This window comes from Rhyacophila brunnea, unplaced genomic scaffold (assembly GCF_057557595.1).
Source record: "Rhyacophila brunnea isolate RB1 unplaced genomic scaffold, BYU_Rbru_1.0 scaffold_18, whole genome shotgun sequence".
NCBI classification, from domain to species: domain Eukaryota; kingdom Metazoa; phylum Arthropoda; class Insecta; order Trichoptera; family Rhyacophilidae; genus Rhyacophila; species Rhyacophila brunnea.
In genome coordinates, this window is record NW_028232837.1 from 20,406,341 (window position 1) to 20,427,528 (window position 21,188).

Consider the following 21,188-nt stretch of genomic DNA (forward strand, 5'->3'; position numbering starts at 1 on the left):
ACCAATGTTAGGGGGGAGGGGGTACCCTACGCCATCCAGACTCCCCGAAAGTCTCTTAGGCGGCCCCCAATGTTGTTGGTCGTCCAGATGCGGTCACCTCCGCTTGGAGTACAGATCCCTGGTGGAGCCCGTACCTCCCCTGGAGAACTCCCTTCCCACAGGACGTCTCCCCTTGGGAGTACCCCGGCTATAATGTGAGTTTGAGGGCCTTCCGGGACTCTGAGTTCGGAGGAATCCTTGATAGTGCCTCCCGAGTGAAGGTTTCCTTCACTGAGGACGAAATCACCTAGCGCCGAGCTTGCATAATCTGTATGCATCCAGTGACGTCCCTAGACAAAATGCCGCCCCATTTTTTTTATCATCCTTTCATTACTCCAATATCAAAGAAATGTGTTGTATGAAGCATGGCCCCCTCATCCTGAAGCGGGCCCCATGTTTAATATATACACTTGAATTATAGAGTTTTTGAGTATCGCTACACAATTATAAATTGTATTGTGTGACCACATAATTTTAAATATTATCATCATTGAAGAAAAATAGCGCCGCAGGCGAATTTTTTTCTATTAGAGCAAATTTGTGATATGTGTTTATCTCACTTATCGAGCCCGGGCCCCAGGCTAGAGCCCTGTCAGCCCCCCCTTGTGGGGGCCATGGTATGGATACATTACTTATAAAATATACACCTACCACTAAGCTGAAACATACAAAATTAAAATTAGATATCAATAAATAAATAAGCGAATAAATATAATATTAGTTAGACACTTACCCAAATCACCAGAGTCTGAGATGCCATTTGGTTGATATGTCTGACACATTTGGTTTGTATCATTTAGTAATACCTACGCAGATGTATTATTTTCACACCATTTTTTCTATGCTATTATTGTACCCTACAACATGTATACAAAATAATTTTCCTCATTATTTTTTTAATATAAACCTAAATTTAAGCATAAATACACTATTAATTAATAGTCTCAACATTCAACCGTTGATGATTGAAATAAACTAGAAATCCACACTATTATCAGCAAAAAATATGTTTACAAAAAAAACGACTTAAAAGAAGGTATTGCACAGTATTGTATTCACAGCACGATGAATATGATATAATCTAGGTAGATACCTACTAGTGTACATTTTTATTACAATTAGCTGGTACTTAACGTAAATACCTATTATATGCACGAATACTAAATGATTATGTCAAATGTAAATAAGGATTGATAATCATTATGAATAGGTATCTATTTGCAATAGGTACATCCGGCAACTTTAAATCTCGCGAGTGACTGGCAAAAATATTTGGTTAAATTAAAAAATACGGTATGTACCTTCCTATAAATCTCTACCATAAATTCTCCTTGTTTCGTTACCAACGTTGATATAATATTATTTTCTTTTAATAACTATGGCGCGACATAATTATTGGCTTTTGCGCAGTATACCTACCACTGTTATGAAAGAAACTTTTTAATCTGAGTAAATGACATTATATTATTATGACTGATTTATTATTCGTTTGTGGTGTTTTACATTTATAAAAATATTCATAATGTGTCTAGGCGCCAAGTTTATTAGCATTTGTATACGAAGCCGAGCAGTCAAAAATAAAATAAAAAAATCACTAGCGGAGCGTGGTGACATCATACTAAAATCGCTGCAAGTACCTACTGGGTAATAATAAAAAAAAGCATCCGGAACAAAACATCCCAACGCTCTGGCTATATTATAACTAAGTTTAGGTAGCTATTTTTATATAATACCAAATGATTCTCCTCGATTTGCCGCCTCCAAGCGACGCTCAATCTGCCTACCCCCACGGGACGTCACTGTATGCATCTGAGTTATGTCCTGGAAAATTTGATTATGCGTTGTCCCCAAAACTCTCTTCATTTTTTTTTGGTACAGGCCCATTCCTGTTATGATGTTTTGAGGATTGGTTGCCCAATCCACTAACCCTTGGATACCATTCCAGAAGCTGTCCCGTTTGGAAAACATCGCATTCTGGAAGGCCGCGATGGTCCTTTCCGTCAGATGGTTAGCTGATGACGAGTGGTCGCACCGACGCAACTCGTCATTTAGACCTAACTCTACGATCGCAGGGGCCGCCAAGAATTGTTTTTGGGCGTTGTGTCACTTCTTGCCGGTCCCCCTGCTGAAATAAGGTACGTAACGAGGATACCTCCAATATCAGCATCTTATGCCAGCGCTCCATTGGCGAGCCAAAAGTCCGACGACAATAAGTCTTCAGATTTTTCTACGTTCTGCTACTGGCCAACAGACGTTCAACGAAACGAGTATATAATTAATTTGACGAGTAAAACAGTCGACTTTGACAGCATAGATAATATACGTATATCTGACAGTTAAATCGTGATGGCGTTAAATGATACCGACGTTTTATGTTTTTTGGGTTATTGGGTGGCAGATAATGTAATAACGAAGCAAAGGGTACACAAATACTGGGTGAAACATTGGATAAGGAAACGAACGACATTATCCCACACAAATTTAATACGAGAATTGCGTTTGCAACCGAGCGATTTCCGCAATTATTTGCGAATGTCGGAGGATGTATACACAGAACTGTATAATTTGGTCTCCCCATTTATTAAAAAAAAAAATACTATGATGAGGGAAGCTATATTTTCTCCTCATGATAGATTATGTGCAACCCTGCGATTTTTGGCTGCCGGCGGAACATTCACTGACTTGCATTATAGAACTGCGATTGGAAGACAAACTCTGGGCAAGATAATTCCCGAAACTTGCCAAGTCATCATTGACGTTTTGAAAGGAGAATATTTCAAGGTGTGTATTATATTATACGTCATCTAATAAAGTTGGGCAAATTTACAAATATATCATTAACAAGTAGACATTGGTTGGTCTTATAAAGTGAACGTTTAGTGGATTGTTTTACCTATATAAATCATAGACGGCAACATCATAAGAATGGCAGACAAGATGCATTTGAGATAGGTATATATATAGTCACAAATAAGGCCATCGTTGACATGCTAAATATTCAATAGACCATTAGAATGCTGTACCTAGCCAGGACTCTCCATATAGGCTGTAAGCAAGCTGCTTAATTATTCCTGTTGAATGTATTGTAATACTAGTCATATTCTTCGAAAAGCAAGCATGGAATTTGATTTCTAAATGAGGCCACATAATAATATAGGTTTGCTAACATAGCTCAAATACTTACCATTTGTTGTATCGCTTAAGCTAAGGTTTATAGGCATAAAAACAAACAAAAAAACAAATATTTTTACAAGATATTTATTCATACAAAAAACATTAATTTATTATACCGGCTTTTGTACATTTTTGCTTAATATACGATAAACTGGTTGAGTATGAACAGTAGTTGCTGGCGTTATTTTGTCACTTTGTCCCATAAAGGCAACTTCATGCATCAGCTTCTCGGCCAGCAATCTTTGTCCCTGTGACATCGATCGTAGTTTCATGGCCATCATTTTGCCAAAAACATCAAATTCATCTTCAGTCTTGCTTAGTTTGTCGGTGATTAATTCTAACACTTTGTTGGCGCTATCATTCGATTTTTTTCGTTTGAACGATGGGGGTTCTGGTGCTCTATTGAGATTCGACCTTGGAGTAGTCGACAACGTGGATGTTGAAGGCGAATATTCTATCTGTAAATAAAATGTTGATTATTTTTTGTTGCAGTTCCCTGTTACGCACGAAGAAATGGAGACGATTGCAGAAGAATTTAATAGTAAATGGCAATTTCCATATTGCCTGGGCTCAGTTGATGGGAAACACATTGCAATCGTGCCACCTGCAGGCGCCGGCTCCCACTTTTATAATTACAAACATTTCCACAGCATTGTTTTGATGGCGATTGCAAATGCTAATTATGAATTTATTTATGTTGATGTTGGAACAAATGGACGTATTTCTGATGGAGGCGTACTGAGAAAATCTGATTTTTTCAAACGTTTAGACGAAGGCAGATTAAAAATACCTGCACCAAAAAAACCTACTGCTAATTCTGATGCACTGCCATTTGTTTATATTGGCGATGAAGCCTTTGCATTACGTAACGATTTCATAAAGCCGTATTCACAAAGGCAATTAAATCACAGTAAAAGAATATATATTATCGGACATGCAGAGCCAGGCGAATTATAGAAAATGTTTTTGGCATTTTAGCTGCTAGATTCCGCATTTTTCAAGCTCCAATAAACATGAAAATTGAAAATATCAATACAGTTGTATTAACTTGCTGTGTGCTGCACAACTTTCTTCGTCGCAAATCAACACATACTTATACTCCTTCTCATGACCTTGATAGGGAAAATCCTGAGACAGGTTTAATAGAGCTCGGACTGAGGTCACAGGACACCTTAGCGCCTTTGGAAGCAACGACTAATCGGAACTCGACTGCCAATGCTAAGAAAGCGCGAGGAGATTTCGAAAAATATTTTAATACTACCGGGGCTGTCACATCGTCGCTATAGGATTTGTTTCCCGAATATCCATTTTTGTCGAAATCGACATTTTAATGCAGTTCAATTTCTTTTATCGAACTCTACCGAAATCATTTATAAAAACAATACATTTTTATCTAGGAACAGAGATATTTTTTTAAAAAACCCGAATACGCCATGTTAAGTTACAATTACTCCGTGGTGTTCTCCCGAATGTCCAACTATTCGTACCTGAATATCCAAGTTAATTTCGGTCGAAATATATCTCTGGCTGAGTGTTTATTTCCCGAATATGACTTTAGCCAATCAAACCGCGCTCACGCCGTGCATCTCGCTCCCACATTCACGCTGTCTAGCTCTAAAACAATCACGCCCACTTTCATATTTTTCGAGCGTCCGGAGACTTCTTTCAAATTTCGTCTTATTGATATTGTTTTTAACGTTACTATTGTTTTAATAGTGAATTCATCAAATTTGAAGAGATCATTCATAGCTTATACATCTCCAGTTCGCCCTGAACTTACAGTAGAGTTGTGGAAGTGAGTATTTTAACCTAAATAACTGCATTTTGTTTTGATAAATGACACAAAATCCCAACGGTTATATGAATTCTACAGTATGACCTGGCAACTACTATGACGTAAAAAATAATTATTATTTCAAATTATTATTAATCAAACATTGTTTGTCTTTATTTTACTTTTAATCTAGGTATTTCTATGAAAATAAAGGCGATGCTATTATTTATTTTTGAATGCGCTGATAGTTAATTTAATTTGATATGTATGTTAGTAACTATTTATTTGGTGGATATTATATACTTAGGATATTGGTACCTACCTAATATTAGCAGCCAATGGTAATTAATTTATACATGCTATTATTTTGTGTTGTTATTCCTTACAATAGTAAATATATAATATTTATTTGATGGTTTGTAATAAGTTTAATTGTCATTTATAGAAATATATAGATATAATAATATACAGATATATATAAATAGATTTTTTTTTTTTTTGGAAAAAGTATTAATATAAAATTGTTAGCAAGTACGAGTAAGTATATACGTATTGTCCCCAATAAAATTATCTAATATTATCTGCTATTATCTCCAATAAAATATTGGAGAAATGACCGTGACGTCGGTTAGTAATTGAAGTAGTAGATACCTTATATAATATATTTTCTCAGAAGTGATTTAAAAAAAATATGTAAGTATGTTCAATTGTTAGAATGGTACATTCTTAAATCTTGTGAATTATTCGTTCAATAAAAAAATAGTTAATTACTTAATCCGAAAAAAATCGAAAAAGCGATTGCTGCATGTTATTATTACATACGAACTTGGGTAATTACGCTCATTAAGTATTTAAATAGTAGAGGTAATTATTAACAATTATCGTGTAAATAAATATAACATTTGAGGCGCGTACTTTTTGACCACTCAGTAATCTGTGGGCCGTGCAGCAATACGCTACGGTCTTAAATCCCGAACGTCCATGTTTTGTCCCGAATATCCATTATTCTGAGAGAGCGCTAAAAATTTCCCGAATATCCACAGTGAGTACTTGGAAATAAAACGCATTTTCTGTGCATTTAATGATTTATACCAGTATATTATTCTTGGAATCTATTTTTAGATAATGTTGCAATCATACAGTGTAGAAAGAATGATTGATACATCTACTGATATTAAAATATACGACAATGAAATTTGTTTTTCGTTTCCTGTAAAATTGACATTTGGTCTATTCGGGAAACAAATCCTATAGCGACGACATGGCAAGAAAGTATGATAAGCAATAGATAAATTAAACCAATGTAACAATTTAGTTAAAATGTTTTACCTCAATACAATCTTCGTTGTTTAACGAGTTGGAGTAACTCTCATCAGGAGACATGTTTTCCAAATCGTCCACCATGCTGGATATTGAGCTCGATTCTGTAAAACAAAATGTAAATTGTTAAAATACAACATAATACTCAAACTTGTTTTTTATTATCTCTCCCCTAAGTACCCATTCCTTCATACGGTTAATATTGATATTGGTATAATTGGTGTAATCCAGTATATCGGGTATTTTCAAAATGTGTTTTCCGCTGTATTCCTCATAACCAAACTGTACCATTAATTTTGATTGATGATTGACGATTTATTGATTGTCTCTGAAGGAACCTAACTCGAGCGATTTTTGATTTTATGATCATTTCTTTTCTTCTTCTTTCGACCATGTCCGATCATAATATGGACCTCCAAGGAGCGGAGGTTTGTATTGACAGATTTTGTTTTTACGAGAAATGGATGTCAGCCACTTGCTCAACATATTAGGTCCATACTCTGACTCATACACAAATTGAAATTCAATGTGTACTTGTCAGACCCAGGATTTGAACCTGGGACCCGACCACGACTCAATAAGCCGCGCTTCCACCGCCATGATCGTACCTATATATTATTATTTCTTACCTACCTCAGCAAAGAATAAATAATTTTATTGTGACTAGAAATGATTCATAGCTGTATGTTTTAATTGCTTAATAGTAGCTAATCTAATGCGATGTCACTTTCAGAGATACGACAATGTCATAGTCTGCACGTGTATAATAAATAGCTTTAAAGCATTCCCTCGTACCTATATATTATTATTATTTATTACCTACCTCGGCAAAGAATAAGAAATTTTATTGTGACTAGAAATGATTCATAGCTGTATGTTTTAATTGCTTAATAGTAGCTAATCTAATGCGATGTCACTTTCAGAGATACGACAATGTCATAGTCTGCACGTGTATAATAAATAGCTTTAAAGCATTCCCTCGTACCTATATATTATTATTATTTATTACCTACCTCGGCAAAGAATAAGAAATTTTATTGTGACTAGAAATGATTCATAGCTGTATGTTTTAATTTCTTAATAGTAGCTAATCTAATGCGATGTCACTTTCAGAGCTAGGTACGACAATTTCATAATCTGCACGTGTATAATAAATAGCTTTAAAGCATTCCTACGTACCTTCCATTTGGTCGTTCAAGAACTCCAAATTTTTATAGTACCACAGTTTGGGTAGATAAACTGCGTCTGTGCCGGCTCCGCTTCGATATGATGTCCTTACTTTATTTCTCTCCTTTCTGTAACCCGACCTCAACGTCTGTATTTTCTTTTTAACATCGTCGACCCTTGCCTGCGGCTCCACCTTGATTAAAATCTCCAAAAGTTCCGCATACGCCAAGGACTTGGCATCACGATTCTTGTATAGTGGGCTGGTCGTCTTCCACAACGATGGGTTGTCTTTAAAACAACTAATAAAATCTTCCAAGAAACTTTTCGAATGCACTCGTAGATCTACCATTGTTGTTATCGATGTGAGATGTCCGAACACTTTGAATGACAGTAAAATAATGATGGCGCTGTCGTCCGTCGGCATAGATATAAATAATGTGACGGTAAAGCGTGGTGAACGTACGAATTTCAGCGGCTCGGCGAGTAAAATATCAAACATGTTTGAAATCCAACGAGCCTGGTCTGCGGATTAAAAAGTCCGCAGACCTGGGGTGCTCCACGCGAAAAAAAAGTCCGAAGACTGTAAATCGTCTGACTTGCGTGCCAATGGAGCGCCGGCATTAATCGACGCACATACGTTGAACTATTCCTCCTGTAGCAGTTCTGCTTCGTCGTCTGGTGTCTATTGCTTTTAGAATATCCTCCTCACGGTCATTCAGATGTTACGCCATAATCACTGATCACTTAACGTTCACTTAACGGTCGTCCAAGATATATTTTTTTTGATAGTTAGAAATGAAATGTCAAACGCAACATCTAAACAGTAAGGCCTACCGCGCATGAACGATTTATTATCGTACGGCCAACAATCGAGGAGTTGTCACCATCGTATTGCAATGCAACCCCGCGCATGGACGATCGAGCGAACGGCCGAGTTGAAAATCTGTGTTCAGACACAAAATTTTACACCGATTTGAACCAGCTGGGGCCCCATTGGCAATGCTTTGCCCGCGCATGACACGTCATAGCCGGCCGAGAGTGCACTCATGCATGCACGCACAAGTGACGCGGTCGCATGGAGCGCACGCATACATCGAACCATTACGAGATCCACATTTGACAGTTCATCGATGCGTACCTATTGGCTTTGCATGCGCGTACCAGTCCCATTTTTTCAGTTTATTTCTTCATAAATTAATAAAATATATATACCCACATTTTAAAACAGTTTGATTATCTATACAAAACCTCTATATATTATATAATATAAGCTCTACAAAATCCATTATAACGTTTCTTATCATATTGCGTGCACCATTTTTCGGTGCGGACTAATATATTTAGTGCGCGCGCATTGCCTCCGATGTATTATCACGCCATGCGCGCTCAAAAATACTGGCCGGTAATAAATTAGACAATGCGCGAGTAAACCAACGATTGTCCAAATGCTACCGGCCGGTTATGTAATCGTCCATGCGTGGTAGGCCTAAGAAAGCCAAATCCAGAATGAAGACAAAGGGGTCCCAAACCCCCTTCATAAAAAATGGACGCGCGGGTATGACCAGTAAATAAAAAGGGAGGTATGACCAATGTCAAGAAAAAGGAAAATAAATTAGTAGAATATAACCTCACGCGAAGAAGAAGAGCAAACCCTATCTCAAGGACTTCAAAGTCAAATTCGACTAATATATTTTAAAAATAATAAATTTACTTTGCAAACAAAAATATTAAATAAAAGAAAAATTAAGTATATTCACATAATATAAAAACATACTTACATACATTTGGAGCACTTAGATAATTATTATATATTTAAAAAAAAACTACTTAATAAGCATCTATACGATTATACACAATAGGTTGAAAATATATTATACATGTTATAACAATTCACATAAATTTTGAGTGCTTACGCATAACAATGATATGAAGTAGGTATATCCTTCGAGTAATTAAACATAATTATATTGCCATGCCACTTTCCCATCAGTCACAAAATAATAAAATCAAAATAAAATAAATATCATCTGCAACCATTACATAAGGCACCGGTGTAATACCATTTTGCAATGGTCGTGCACTCGGTATATTTAATGAGTTGGATTGTAATGCTGCAGCATTAGATTATAGACTGCAGCTAATGTGGACTCATTAAAAACACTCCCATCTGATGCCCGACCGTTACAACCGACATCAATATAAGTAAATTTATAATTGGCATCAAACATCGCCATTAAAATAATGCTGTGCATGCCCTTATAATTGTAATATAGACTGCCACTTTTTGCCTGGCGGCACATGCTTTCCGTCGATCGCACCTTTGCAGTGGGGAAAATTCCACTGCTTTTCAAAATCATTGGCATGCTGTAGCCACTCATATTCAGTATTCTTACATTTATTTGTTTTATTTTTCAGTCATCGAGTACGGACTCATTCATCGATGAATTATGTACACCGACACCGGTCTCCTTAGCTCGAGGAAAAAAAAAGATCGGGTACAGATTTCGACATAGAAGCTATTCTAAAAAGGGCCATCGACGTGATATAAAAGCCACGGGACGATAACCAAATATGGGGCATTCCAGCACAATTATATGAATTGAGTTATTAAAATATAATATATATTGTTACCAAACAAGAAAGAAAAGACCCCGGCGCGACAATTTCAAATTCCAAATCCACAATTTAATCAAAGTCAGGGGGCCCCGGCCGAAGATTTGAATTCTCTGCCGTGCGAGATGGCGCTCCCGCCTGACCGACGATTTCTCAGAAGAGCCGATTCGCGCCCGAAATGCACGGTCCGAAGCGGCGACAAATAAGACGCCCGCGCCCCTCGCGTACCGCACCTTCCGAGCAAAAAAGTGCACCGATCCTCAAAATCTGTGATTTTAGATAATTGTAGGACAGTACTTATTCTCCCGCCAAAGTGGAAGCTGGTATCTAGGGCTGCACCCTTGGTGTGGCCCGGATTCTTTACGATGTAAACTGTAAAGTCGCGCTCGTTTCATTATTATAAATCAGTGAATCCCTTTTGTGTAATCGGCTCAATAATAATCCCTATAACCACCTCAAAACCACGCGTCGCGTCCTCGATAAAACGCTTTCGCGCCAATTTGGCTAATGTGTTCAAACACGTGCTCCCATATAATAACTGTGCGATAGCTAAATCTAAGACTCCTTTAAGTGTAATTCATGATGTAATCCAACCGATGTCTGAAAAATTAATGTAATTAAACGTCCCTGCGCAGGGAAATTGTTAAATCAAAAAGATGTGTTTTATATGATTAAACCCCGTGATGTCACACATCCCTCGATCGAAGTAATGCTCCAGAAGAAACCTGCCAGTCCAGCATGTCTCCATTCCATTCTTCTGGGTATTAATATATATATATATATATATATATATATATACTAGCTGACCCGGCAAACATTGTTCTGCCATATAAATTATTTCTAGTAAATATTTTGGTTGTTAAATAAAAAATAACGAAAGTATCGTAAGTGTGTGGGGATGGGATATATGACAGAAAGAGGAATAGAGCGTTGTAGACGATGACCGCCGATAAAAACAAAAAAACATCAACCATTCATTTTTTAAATTCAAAATGAGTAATGATGTTCATAATGAATGAATTACCTGTGACAGGATCTCGTTGTTTAATGTTTATGCAATATCCGTCTTGTCCCTTCTAGAAAATTAGCGGATATTGGAGAGCGTCCTATGAACGGTGTGTGTCAGCGATGAACTCCGGATTATTGTTTCTTCTTCGAATCACGATTTCTCGCGTCGATGTGCGGTCGCCAACCATGATTCCAGCAATGTCGTCAACAACAGGCGCATTGAATCGACGCACGTGCTCTCCAGCTGGTGTTTTATCAGGATTGATGACAATAGCGTGATTGTCACTTTGCAATTCGTGCATGTGTGCTTTGAAGAATTTCAATAATTCATTGTGCTCATTCAACAGGGCGTCCAGTTCGCCGACGATGTGCTTGGCATTAGGCGAATTGAGGCTATTGTAGCCGCAACGTGCATCCACATGATTGATGTCCTCACCGCCCATGAAGTAGATTTGTAAAAATTTATGTGGTTCGTTTGACATTGGCAGCAATGAGCCTACTTTGTGGTATACTTGGCCTTTGATTTTGAACGTAGAATGGAATTGTTGACCATTTGCCGCAGTATTGTGAACTATTTCTGTTGCTCCGAACGAAGTCATTTGGAAGCATGAATCGAATGTGCGAATGGACTTCAGGAACAGGTTTGAATCTGGAACCGTGCCGATGAGCAAGCCGTTCAATGGTTCTGGTGGTATCTCAATTTCAATTTGCACTTTTCCTGATGCGCAACACATTCCGGCTGACTCATGTTTGAATTTGAGCGCATGACAATGGGGACATTCTTTGTCCATAGCACCAATCAGCACTTTTGGATGAGCGGAATATTCAATATCTGGCTCGTACTCGAATGCGAGACGAAGGAACGAAGCGGATGTAAATGTTCGATGCACTTGTTGGCGTTGTCGGCCATTTGCTCTGCATATTGTGTTAACTACGAACCGGCGCGCTTGGCTCTGTTCCAATTGTCGTTATTGATTTCGTTCAGCTCGTGCCTCTTGTGATTGGGATGCACGCAATTGCGACATGCTTACACGCACGTTTTTGTTATCTTGTTGGATTTGTTCGTCTGTTCTTTCTGCTCTACTATTTCGCATGTTTGTTGCTTTATTCGTTCGACGGCCCAAATAGCCCCCTGGCATTGTGCACTGTAATACACGAACATAAAAATAGATAAATTAAAATAAATCGTACAAAATTTTGCACGCACTGCGTTGTGATATGCCGAATGAAATGTCAAAATGACGCGACGCTTCTCTTGAATTCTTCTCGGACGTAGCGCCATCTGTCATTCAACAACATAAATAATTTCGTTTTGTTTGAAATAAGAACGACGGTTAAATTTGTTCATACAAAAATAATAAAATCGCGATTAAAAAATGGGAGGGTAGGGGTAGGAAAGTGAAAATTTGGGGTTATTGGTATTTTTTTATTCCAAATAATAAAAAAAATACAAAATAAAAATTGTCAAAAAAATAAAAGAAAATTTTTCTGGATAGAGATATTTTAATCATTTAGCGGTATGAAATATACTTGTTGACCTATTCTCATACCTAACAAATATACATAAAAAAAATTCATAAAAATCGGTCGAGCCATTTCGGAGGAGTTCGACCACAAATATCGTGACACGAGATTTTTATATATATAGAGATATATATATTAATTAGATTTTCATTCATCTGCGTCTGATATGTATTTACTAACGAAACTTTTGAATCCGAAAGCATTAAAGCAACCATGATTGAATAAAATGAAGCACCAATTAAAGGATCAAATGTAAAATAGGTAATACCATTCGACAATAATCAAAATAATTCACTGAATCATAATGAAATACGGAAGAAAACAAGTACGTATGACAATTATTCTTATCAAAAAACGCGGGCTGTCAGTTGCAATCTGTCAAACATCGACTCTGTCATTTAGCAATCGGTTCGCTAAACTTTATGGTAGAGGGGCATTCTGTTTCTAGATTCGGCGAGATGCTTATATACAAAATCTGGATAAACGCAATTATACGTTTTGCACGCCATCTGGCGTAAAATCGTATTCAAAAATATTGGGTGGATGGCCTAGGCCCTAGGTCTTGTAGGTGGAAAGCAGTATGCATCAGCCATAAATTTCATTTATAGTCTTCCCATGTTCTTCTTATTTTAAACTGTGTAATAAAATTGTATTATGTAAAATTATAATAGGTATTGTTTAATTTACCTTTAAATAATCATCCTTGAGGACATCATTATAATATGGCGTCGCAGACCTCAGGTTTGATACCGGATATTTTTGTCTGAGGTACACGAAATATGTAAATCAAGGATTTATAGGAATCACCTGGAAAATTGTTACACTACATTGTAATTATAGGTCAGTATTATTATCGTAACCGATAGATTCTACCAGTTCTACCGCAAGGTTCGCAGAGAATGGGTAAAACTGAAGACAGCCGATCCTTACAGTACTAATTTCGGTTCCAATCACGATCATCAGTCATAGAGTTACGACGAGAAAGAGATTGTTACAGCAATTTCCAATAAATAATAATTACTGAATGATTGATCGGCTATCAATATTAACGTAAGTAGAAATGGAATCTTTATACCAAGACAAGGAATGACCAGACACCGCCAAAATAAATATAATATTATATGGGTATGTATTTGATTAGTTGGACCATACATACGCTGACACGAGTTTTTGGTAGGTAATTTTATAGTATTCCATATCGTTATTGTGGTTAAGGTGTTTTGATACGCAGAACCTAATTATTTTTGGGTTACGTTTGATTTATCGTCACAAAAAACTATATGGACAACTATAAAATTACTGAGTGTTCAAATAAAAGTCAGTTGTGAAGCACGATGTATATTTCAATTACGTGAATAGGCATGTTTTTCTTACCTGTGGCTAAATAACGCAATGTTATTGCCAATCGCTCACCGGTCGCAATGCATTTACGCATACGGGTGTCTTTTTTTATAATCAGCTCAACCTTTAACAATAATGCATCGAAATCTTCCAGCGACAAGCGTACGAAATTTTTATACATTGCCGTATCCTCAGCTCTTAGCTCTCTTATTAAATTACCTACTGTAGCATCCATGAGTCTCCCGTCTTGCAATCCACTCACTCACTCACGCACTCAAGCTCTTCTGCGCCTTGGTTTTGTATTGTCTACCAACAATAAATATGCCACGATTGCCGCGGCAGTAGCTCTATCCGCCGGCATTGTAATATGATGTGGACAGGAACCAAATAGTTAAATAAATTTAAAATCTCACTAACAAGCCTATTGATTTATTTCGTTTTATATTATTATCTGCTTGGCGTTTACGAAGGCGTAGCAACCATAAAGTTTGTCAAACGTCATGTTGGTAGTATCTTTAGGTGGCAAATTACGTGACAAATAGATTTTACGGCATCGAGTGTAAACATATTGGCATATACGGGTGCCATAGATTCTATGCCCACGCCTCTGTCATAGATTTTTTGACATATATTCGCTTATGCGTTAACGGAAAGGCATAGATATGATCATAGACACTAAACGCTCTTGGCACATATTTGCCCAACTAGTCTATTTGAACCTTAAAACAAAATCTTACACATTAATTGAAACAAATATAATATTATCTAACTTATAATTACTAAAAAAATCTTTCTGTACTAGACAGAATTCAATGATTTTTTAGTCAAATAGGTAGAGAAGTAAATTTCCATTTTTTTCAAAGTGGAGGTTTTTTTCTTAGCTTCCATTCAATCGGATACGTATATTATCTATGGTCGGATGGCAGAGAATATCTGTGGTTGAAATACCTATATTATCTATGGTTGAAATTGACAGTCTGCGAACTTCAAATTTCATGAGATTCTCATAAAAATGTGGTCTTATAATTCTTTACGCTGCAGAGTTTTCAGTCCATCTCATAACCCATTAAAATTGGCTATTTCGAAATTCCATGGAATCAACTCGAGCCAAATATCAGCGTGCTGGATAAATTCTATCGGTGAATATCTAATAACCTCAAAATTATTAACAATATATTATACAATACATACATGTCATAATTATTACTGAAGACGCAGGTCTCTACTATTATGTATAATCTTTCGGATTATTTAATATTTTGGTACTATACAACAGTAGTGCAAAATTCTGTTTGAGAAAATGCTTGTGTATGAGATATTGTTTGTTAGAGAAAATATCAATTAGTACATATTATTATAGCTTATAATATTAGGTTAATTTACCTAATTTACCAGAATCAATGCCTGTTTCACCAGAAGTCTCAGATAGCGCAGTTATTAGGTTAATATCTGTAAAGTTAGTAAGTAGTTACTTGTGTCGGTCGCTTAATTTGATGCCCGGAAAATGAAAGATTTATGTTCAAGGATTATTCTAATATTCATCTCTTTTAGACTTTTCCAATTTCCAATGAGTGGGGAGGGGGGGGGGGGTTTGGTTATTTAGAATGGACCTGTCACAAAACCAATAAAATATAAAAAATTACCCTCATTTTTTCTGGGAATAATATATTCTGTGACAACATTGTACTTACTGATATTGATAATTTTCAACCAATTTATTTTTTAACAAATGGGGAATAGTTCAAAAGAGAAGTGTTAATGAAGATACAATTTGTTATATAGGTACAAATGAAATCAAGCATACAAATGTGCACAGACATCTGCAGAATGTCTCTTACTCGAAATGGATGAGGTCCAAACAGGTGTACGCATCATTCCCGAGTCTGGTAATTTTTTGTTTTCCCCTATTAAAATTACTTAATTTACTTTCGTTTCTTTCTTTTTACTTATAACATAGAATATTATGGATTCCAATATGTGAGGTGTCGTGAGCAATCCTCTACCTACCAGAGATGCCTAGCGGAAAAATACGGAGCTTGCAATTTGAGACATTTTTTTAATAATTTACAAGACTCCATACTGGGCAATTATTTATACTTCTTAAGAAAAATATTTTTTAATTGCATTTTAACGTATTTATAATATGATCACTTGATTATTTTGTATTCCATAAAAATAATTTAATTAACGACAGATGTCGTATATGTAGGAATGTAGTATATTTAAAAATATATACCACAGCGCGCCATCTGTCTTGACGTAAATAAATGTCGATTATCTCTCAAGGAATTGTGAATTTTTTTCGTATGGACTTTACGTCACGGAACCCCGCCCAGTCTATCGAATTGTATGAAAATGGTAGGCTCCTATCGTAGAGCCTAAAACTGTCGTGCATAATATTAAGTCTGTATCATTCAACCTGAATCAAACAAATGAAATGGGACCGTTTGGTAAATGTCCACGGAAACGCTTTTCTGACGACTAATCAGTGTTGCCAGTACTTAAATAAATTCATAACATATTAGTCTCTAAAACAGAAACATATTTATTGAAACGTCAACTTCTTATGAAATTCTAACCTCCTATCGTCGTCTACAATAATACAAATTCGTATTCATTCATTTTAAATGTACAAAATATAAAGAATGCTTCGTGAATAGGTAGCCATTAAGTTAATTTATAAGATTTATAGGTATAACAAGTTTTTAAAAAATACTTTTGATAAGAGCTTTTTATAATTGACCACGTCTTGTTCATGTCGACAGTATGATTTTGTGACTTAGACGACAATCGAACATATTAAATTGATAAAATTCGTTAGGTAGGTAATATAAAGATCATTCCAGGTTGATTTAACACAGTTTGTAGTTTAGAATCTCCGTTACAAAATATAAATAAAATAAAAATATAGGTATTCTTTGCATAGAAAATATGTCTGGATTTTGAGATAATAAGACCAAAGGCGGCGTCTTGTTCGCGTATGGTTACTTATGAATAATAGGTATTGATTATTAATCTATAATATACATAATTCAAGTAAACTTCTATGGTGTAAATGTCTAACATATTAATATGAACACCTCACGATATATAAATGCCGAATAATGCTTATCAACACTTTGACAGATTGCCATTAGTCTATGGATCGCCCGAATCGGTTTGACGTTTCATGTCAAACTCATCTGTCATTTCTGATGGTCCGAGAACGGTTTGATTTTCAATGATACACTGAACCAAACGTCAAATCTCAAACCATTTCCGGTCTACTTTCTACTCATACAATTGTACGTATATTGTCTATGGTTTAATTTGATTTGTTTCGTTCAGGTTGAAAGATACGAACCTATTGTTGTCATGACCAAAATAATTAATAATTAGATAAAAAAAAATATATATATATATCTGTGGCGTTTCATCGCATATTAATAAAATATAGATTGTTTTTAAAGATAAAAAGAAATTTTATCTAATGATTTTTGATGTGTATAAATGTTTTGAAAAATATGTAATTTAAACTCTTTGCTCAATTTTATGTCGTCAGTGAGTTTTTGAAATTCCATTGTATTAGTGTGTCGTTATCATTAGTGAGTAGGTGAGTAGGTACCTATTCATCATAGTAATATCGTATTATCTACTTATTTCCCGTACCTGACAAGTGTGTTCATTTTCTCTGATGTCCACAGACTACCTCTTTCCAAAAGTCACCCTTCGCCACTGATAAATAGGTATGTATCTGAAAACATTGAAAAGAAAAATATTTTAAATATATATAAATAAAAAGGATTTCAAGTTAAGTATACACATTTTCATTTTTATAAAGAGTCGATGGTTTTTAAAATGAATATAAAGATAATTAAAACTATGAAGTAGTCAAAAATCTCTTGATAACATTATAGAAAACTTAATAAACTAAATTCTTATAATACATATGACTATAAAATAATATGTAATAATAAAATGGAATCCTTTAATAAATTCACATTTTATACATTTTTTTAAAATTGTAAGTAGTTTATCTTTGACTTAAAATAAAAAATATATATTTTTTTAATGTTTTCAGATACATATTTATTAGTTAATACAGTTTAAATTGTAAATCATCAAAAAAATGTCTTAAATTTCAAGCTTCGTATTTTTGATCTACGTGCCTCTGGTAGGCAGAGGATTCGCCTTAATGCGCAATGCACACTGACATTCAAGTCGACATCAACATAATCACAAACTCATAAATGCCAACCAATTTGTATTTACTTAATTCATAGAGTCAAAATTTGAAACACCAATTGTTAAAATAATCAAGCCGGATAAACGTCATTGTACATCAGACAAAGACAGTGTTTAAAGAAATAAGAAACAGTTGGAAATATTCGGTACATTGAAGTTAAAGATCTTACCAAACCAACCCATCCAGCATCACACCTGGGCTTAATTAGGTGTCTCACAAGATCCTACGATTGGTGTGAAGCATCAGTAAATTTTTTATGACTCGAGAGCAGCTATCCAATACTGTAGTCGAAGTAACTTTAAACTGTTTACCGATTGGGTTAATCTTGTATCCACAGCAAGTATGCTCTGAAATCTGAAACAGTAGACAAATATGTATACTGGTATCGACCATGAGTGGAAAAGGCAGATCTGAAGCTGAAATTAGACGGTTGCACACAGATTGCGTAAAGAGCAATGGCACGTCTTACCACGATATGGAACGATTGAGGAATTTCAATTGCCATGCAAATGATGCTTGTGCAAACATTAGCGTTATTCATATTTTTGTTCAGTGGCCATGGTGTGATCAACCAAAATCCATCCATGCGATTGACTAGTTGGACATGCTTGCGCTACAACAACATTTACGTTTAGCGTTTCCAATTGTGTTGCATGCATCAATAGGTTATTTTTCCAACCAACAGTGTTACATAAATGGTACATTAGGTTACATGTGTTTTGTGAATGCCAACAAAATTATTACTTGTTCATTTTTCATAAGTGGATCTATTACAGTGGCATCCCACACCTTGTATGTGTTACTCCCTCCATGATACCATGTTGTTACTATCGGGACTTTTACTTTCTTGATGAAAAACCTCGAAGAAATCCTGTTTCAAAGGCGTCCCTAATTTTTTGTATTACAAAAGGTTTCAGCAGTACATCTATTATTGTTTTTTGCAGGTCCATGGAAATGAGACTAAAAATAATATCGATCTGCAATCACAATTTATCAATGATTTTACCCTTATTATAAACTCGAGGGAAAGTCTAAGCGGGCAATTCTATTTCAAACCGTTTCACATAAATAAAAGATTCCTACACACCAGTTGCACGAATGACCAAAAGAAGAAGAGAAGTGCCCGAGAAGTGAGCCTGTATGATGATGAGGATGTTTTCAATCTAAACGAGGAGGAAGTCAAAGATGTTATCTCCAAAAGGTATCAACCAAATAATGATTCTGACGAGAAGTCAAGCGGAAAACAGTCTATATATTTCGAAGAAGATGCTGGCTTTCAACATGACAGAGAGAATGTCCGCCACAGAAGAAAATCATCTTCTCTCTTGTCCAAACGTCCAGACTATACAATGGAAAAAGAATCTAATAGGTATCTATTATTATACTATGTATTTCACTCACTCTTATATTTAGTAATGTTGTTCCTGTAAGATTATATATTTTGGGTGCTTACACCTGATAACCACTCGTGGATGCAACAGATCGTAGGCCAGATGTTCATTGAGTGGAATGGATGCGGGAAAATGCGGATTCCGTGGAAGTTACAAGACGCAGTAAGGCAGAGTGCGAACGGGACTCCAACAGCTAGTTGTTGGAGTGTAAAGTATTCTCTGTCCGGTTCACATCACCGCACATTCCTCGCATACATTTTTAACACCGAAGTGACTAGCAAGTCTGCCACTTATTCCACCCCTGAATACCGTACAGCTAGTTGATGCCTCTGCATATTATGTAATAATTACTATATATATATTTTATATTAAATTATATTTTTTTCATTCAAACTGAATAAACACAAGATTTAAGAATGTACATAATTTGAAAACATCTCATGCATATGCACACTAGAAAAAATCATTTTGTAGAAGAAAAAAAATACGACCCCCGATGGGACTTGAACCTATATCTGCTGGATTCACGCCAGTATGCTTTATGCTTATTTGTTGAATAAAAGAAGTAGCTTATTAAAATTATTAACAAGAAATTATGTATATTCAGTATACAGAATGTTACATTCTGAAATCTTGTGTCTTATTCGTTGAATAAAAGAAGTACCTAGTTTATTAAAATTTAAGAATGTATTTGTTGAAAATACATAACATTGAAGAGCCTCAGAAATCGGGCCAAATGTGGTTTGAATACACAACTTTCGCTGTCGGTGAGTGCTTTATTCATTAGGCAGCATTCATTACTGGTAATTCAATTTCTAAATTTTTAATCATCTTTTTCTCTAATCAATTTAAGTTTTGTACTATTCCATGGAATAATACAAAACTTAAATCCATTAGAATTTAAATTGAAATTCCACCACATATCCTCAGTCTCATTAGTTCAATAATGATTATGACAGTCTAAACTTTCAAAATTCTTCATTTTGAACGCTATGTTAAACGTTTTTTATTCTATTACAAACCAAAAAGGTCTTTTGTATTGTGTACTCTTTAAGATTTTTTTAAGAACTTCTTCGATGCTCAGGTCGGTTTATGTCGAGACGGAAATCGAAATCGAGATGGAAATGACCAGAAGGAGGAATATTGCGTCTGGTTCTAGATTATCATGATATTTTTCACTTACAGTGCTTCTCATCCAATCGAGGCTGACAAAGAAGTTCACGTTGAAGACAGCACGGGTTTTGCCAAAGAAATGTCAGATCTATCAGCAAATGGTGAGTCTGTCTATATCTATCATCGACAGGAAATGCAACCGAAATGCAATTGCATGTTTTCGAGGGACTTAGTACATTTATTATGTTTCAGTGAATAATTTCAAAATATATTTTTTTTTGAACTTTTAAAAGCCTTATGAAATTTCAAGTTTCAATCCAAATATTGAAGAAACGATTACAGTAATCATATATTTTTTTTACTTATGCTACTATAATATTGAACTACAGTACTCTCTCAGTAATCCGCCACCCCAAAAACCAGACAAGTGTCCAATTAGTGAAAGCGGCGGATTATAGTGCATACATACAAAATATGGTAAAAATTAAAACAGGTATTT

At 35.5% G+C, this 21,188-nt stretch overlaps 1 protein-coding gene across 1 annotated transcript in view; it reads left to right on the forward strand.

Moving 5' to 3' along the window:
• The first annotated feature begins 14,919 nt into the window (after positions 1–14,919).
• LOC147073305 (ATP-dependent DNA/RNA helicase DHX36-like) overlaps positions 14,920–21,188 on the forward strand; it is a 52,480-nt gene continuing 46,211 nt past the window's right edge. The window contains exons 1-4 of the mRNA XM_085945402.1: positions 14,920–15,099; positions 15,743–15,846; positions 19,130–19,554; positions 20,762–20,850. Coding sequence (XP_085801528.1) covers positions 14,973–15,099; positions 15,743–15,846; positions 19,130–19,554; positions 20,762–20,850 — 745 coding nt within the window. The 5' untranslated portion in view covers positions 14,920–14,972. The remainder of the gene's footprint in view (positions 15,100–15,742; positions 15,847–19,129; positions 19,555–20,761; positions 20,851–21,188) is intronic.